Genomic DNA, 4,040 nt, shown 5'->3' on the forward strand with positions numbered 1-4,040 from the left:
GCTCCGTCAGAAGCGCGCTGAGTCACGGCCGGGGCGGCGCTTCCCAGCGGCCCCACCCGCGCCTGGGGCAGCCAAAGGAGGGGGTGGAAATAGTGGAAAATCAGCAGGGTTCTGCTGTAACCCCAAAAACCTACAGGCACGTCGTCACAGGAGGAAGCGGAACAGCGCACACCGCGCTGGCAACGCTCCTTCACAGGTAGCTTGAACAGAAATTAGTCTTGCAACCTGGCAGCGAGGGACGGTGAGGGATGCTGGTAAGTGCTGCACATCGCCCAGTGCTCCGCAGCTTGTTCATGCAGCATCTGACTGCCAAACCTGCACCTTCCCCCTCCTCACTGCCCCCTGCAAGAATTGTTCCGTTCTACGCTGCACTGCTAGCTTTATTTTCCCCATCTTGCAGTTGCTTAAGAAACCATGTATTTTGCTAAGCATCCAAAGTGAACAGCCCTACTACTAAATTTTGCGGTATTTCTTCAGTATCTATCTCATACCACACAGCACCAAGCTGTCACAATTGCTCTGCACAGAGCTTCCCAGTACAACTGGCAACAGAACCAAGCACTTTGGCAAGTTTCAGTTCTCTTGGCAGGGTGCACTCTCCAACAGCGCCTTCATAAGAAAGGACAGCGCGTAAGCAGCAGTGCCCCTTCTGATCAGAGGCAGAATTTGGAAAGCAGTCCTTAAAAGAGTTATTAAAGCAAATAATAACTTCTTATTAATCCTCTTGTTTCCAAGACCTTCTGTATTCCTGATGGAAAGCAATAAAGTTTAAACTGTGTACCTCGGAGACAACTAAAGCAAAACAAAACCAATAATCCAAGACAAACAGAATCTTAACCATTTTGTTTAATGTTGTACAAAAAAAAAACCTGATGAGTATTACAGTGAAAAGTGATTAAAACACTGATATCACATTGCCATCCCACTACCTAAACAGTTGATTCACTTCTCTATTCATACAATAGAAAGTTTAGCGGCCTTCGGGAAAAGAATGACATTAAAAATATCCTTGCGTCACACGTATTCTTTTCTCTACATTTTAAAGCTGTGCTCACAGAGACGGCTTCTTCTATCAGACTCCTCAGGTACACGGAATTCAGTTGTAAATAAAGTTGAACCTAAAATTAAAAGGATTATACCAGTAAGGGATTCTCATTCTTTTTACTTAAGTGAAAGTTTGAATGAATAAGCAAATGTTTTGTTTCTGCTCTTAATAAGCCTCCATCTGACAGAACCTAAGTGTATTTTGTTAGTAACACAGCTTTACAGTATAGCAGAAAGCATCATTTTTAACAGCCAGTGCTACACCAGCATTGCTCATCAGTCTCTTAAGGCCGCAGAAGAGCTAATTATTAACATTTCATCTCTTAAGAGGAGACCTTCACAGATATGAAAATACCAGTGAGAGTTACATCCCATCAGCAACTCTTCCACAGCACTTCTGCTGGCAGGGCCAATCACATACACTCAAAGGGTAACGCACTGACATACTCAACAGAAGAGCTAACTAAGGTTCACAACCAACAGCATTCCCCCAGGGAAAGCAAACACCCATCTCCATTTCCAGATGTCCAGCCTTCGGATGTGTCTGTTGCACTGGTACCAATCACACAGAAACACGGAATCCCAGAGCATCAGGGATTGGAAGGGACCTCCAAAGCTCATCCAGCCCAATCCCCCTGCCGGAGCAGGAACACCCAGATGAAGTTACACAGGAAGGCGTCCAGGCGGGTTTTGAATGTCTGCAGAGAAGGAGACTCCACAACCTCTCTGGGCAGCCTGGGCCAGGGCTCTGTCACCCTCACTGAGAAGAAGTTTCTTCTCAAATTGAAGTGGAACCTCCTGTGTTCCAGTTTGTGCCCATTACCCCTTGTCCTATCATTGTTTGTCACCGAGAAGAGCCTGGCTCCATCCTCGTGACACTCACCCTTTAAATATTTATAAACATGAATGAGGTCTCCCCTCAGTCTCCTCTTCTGCAAACTAAAGAGCCCCAGCTCCCTCAGCCGCTCCTCAGAAGGGAGATGCTCCACTCCCTCCATCATCTTTGTAGCCCTACGCTGGACTCTCTCCAGCAGTTCCTGTCCTTCTTGAACTGAGGGGCCCAGAACTGGACGCAATATTCCAGATGTGGTCTCACCAGGGCAGAGTAGAGCAGGAGGAGAAGAGCCAAACTGGCACTTGGCTGTAAAATAGCGACTGTTTTGCTGGTACTTGGGATAAAGTACCTGCTCTCTTCAGAGCAGAGGAAGGGGGAAGCTCCCATAACAACAACTGCCAAAATTTGGCCTAAATAAAGAAAAAGCCCAGCATGACACAAGCCTGTTACGGGCAGTACTAGTGCTGATATTCTGCTGACAGGCTGTTTTTCATCAGAGAAAGTGGATGACAGAACTACTTCCCTGAGTAATAGCTGAGAGGCTGTGGGATGCCTGAACATTTGAAGTAACAGAAACCAGTGAGACCAGTGAGCTTGACACCCAAGATACAAGCCACTTTCAGGTAAGAAAGCCAAAGAGCGTGTACATTGGGAAAAGAAAGGGGAAAACACAGCTGTCCCTACCAATACGTGGTATAAACTCGCTCTGTGTTACAAACTCTACCACACAGAGCCTAAAAAAACCCACCACGTTTAATCAGCACAAAGCTGTGATAACATGCACACCTAATTCAGTGCTTCAAACGCATCTGGGCTTTTACTCTCACGCTGTCCCCAACGCTTACAAGAAGCCATTTCTCAGCCTGTGCACAGCTTCATCCTCACCATTTTTCACATGTTCCTTTGCTACAGCTGCTAGACAGGACTGGTGCTAGCAAGCTGCAAGCAGTGCCTCTAAATTGTCCATCACATCTTGTCTGAGGTAGGTTCTGAGCTCTTTGGGACAGCTGCAACCTTTTCACAGCTGTTTTCTATAGTGCCTAGCCTTGCTTTGGTGTCCCACAGCGAATGTGTTCCCAACAACTGCAATATAAATATATCATAATATACCTGCTTAAAAGCTGAGGAAGGCTAGAAATAATGGGTCCATATCCTGGTGCATTGTCATAGAGCTCAAACAACGGTGCAGCGACCAGCTTGTAATTTTTTGGGACTGCAAACAGAGCTAAAAACAAACACAAGTGGATTAACAGGAAAACCCACCACACATTCAGCCAAGGTATCGCCACCTCCCACACACCTCAAAACAAGATCACTACATACAGCACTACAGAACTAGAGCAGGTTTATTCCTTTGCTAGTTAAATATGGGGTTCACGTGCTGTACATATACTGATGCAGGAGCAGGAACGAGCATTTCCTAGGAAATCATGTTCAAAGACCTTCCAAACCAGTACCAGCATTCCACTTTTTTAGTGATTAACTATAAACAACTGCAGGCATACGAACACAAGCTTGCTCCCACATTCCCTTGCATGAAATGCAAGAATTTAGACATTGTTCTAAACATCATCTTTTGTCGCAAACAAACACTTACCCTTTTCTTGAAGCTGGACCAAGAAAAGCTTTTTGTGCTCTTTTGGTTTGGTAATATGAGCTGGGATATAGGGATACTGGAAGAAAAACCATTAAAAAATGGTTGTACAGAGCTTTGAAAGTATTGTGCCATCTCAAGTACTACTTCACAAATTAGCAAGCAGCGTCACACATTGTTCTTTCATGGCATGAAATAATAAAAACCACTTTTATAAGCAAGTACTCAAGAGAGGAATTGCCATCTCAACTACTGACAGGATCTAACAAGGCACCAGTACTCATGAGCATTAAAACAACCCAACAAGACAGAAATGCATATCAGCAAACCAAGCAACCATTTTCAGTATGAAAACATTTAGAAATAGGGTACTGGGACTATTTAAGCACAGGGCATCTTTTCCATATATAGCAGGGCAAGAGTTTCCATTGTGGCTAATGTGGCTGATAGGTCAAAGGCTTTTGGAACAATCAGTACTTGACTGAAGAAAGTCGACATGAGCACTCACCTGCGGCGGTTCAAAGTTCGGTCTCCACCAGTTACCAATGCAGTCATCAATCACCCAGT

General features: G+C 45.0%; 1 protein-coding gene across 1 annotated transcript; it reads right to left on the minus strand.

Annotated features, from left to right (window-relative positions):
* Positions 1-828: 828 nt before the first annotated feature.
* On the minus strand, positions 829-4,035 carry LOC104538789 (cleavage and polyadenylation specificity factor subunit 5; the record flags this gene model as incomplete). The annotated part of the gene is made up of 4 exons (XM_010182118.1): positions 829-1,118; positions 2,990-3,104; positions 3,477-3,552; positions 3,982-4,035. Coding segments are annotated over 4 exons (267 nt in total), but the record flags the coding sequence as incomplete, so codon positions are not given.
* Between the last annotated feature and the right edge of the window lie 5 nt (positions 4,036-4,040).

The sequence above is a fragment of the Mesitornis unicolor genome, unplaced genomic scaffold (assembly GCF_000695765.1).
Source record: "Mesitornis unicolor isolate BGI_N332 unplaced genomic scaffold, ASM69576v1 Scaffold46113, whole genome shotgun sequence".
NCBI lineage: Eukaryota > Metazoa > Chordata > Aves > Mesitornithiformes > Mesitornithidae > Mesitornis > Mesitornis unicolor.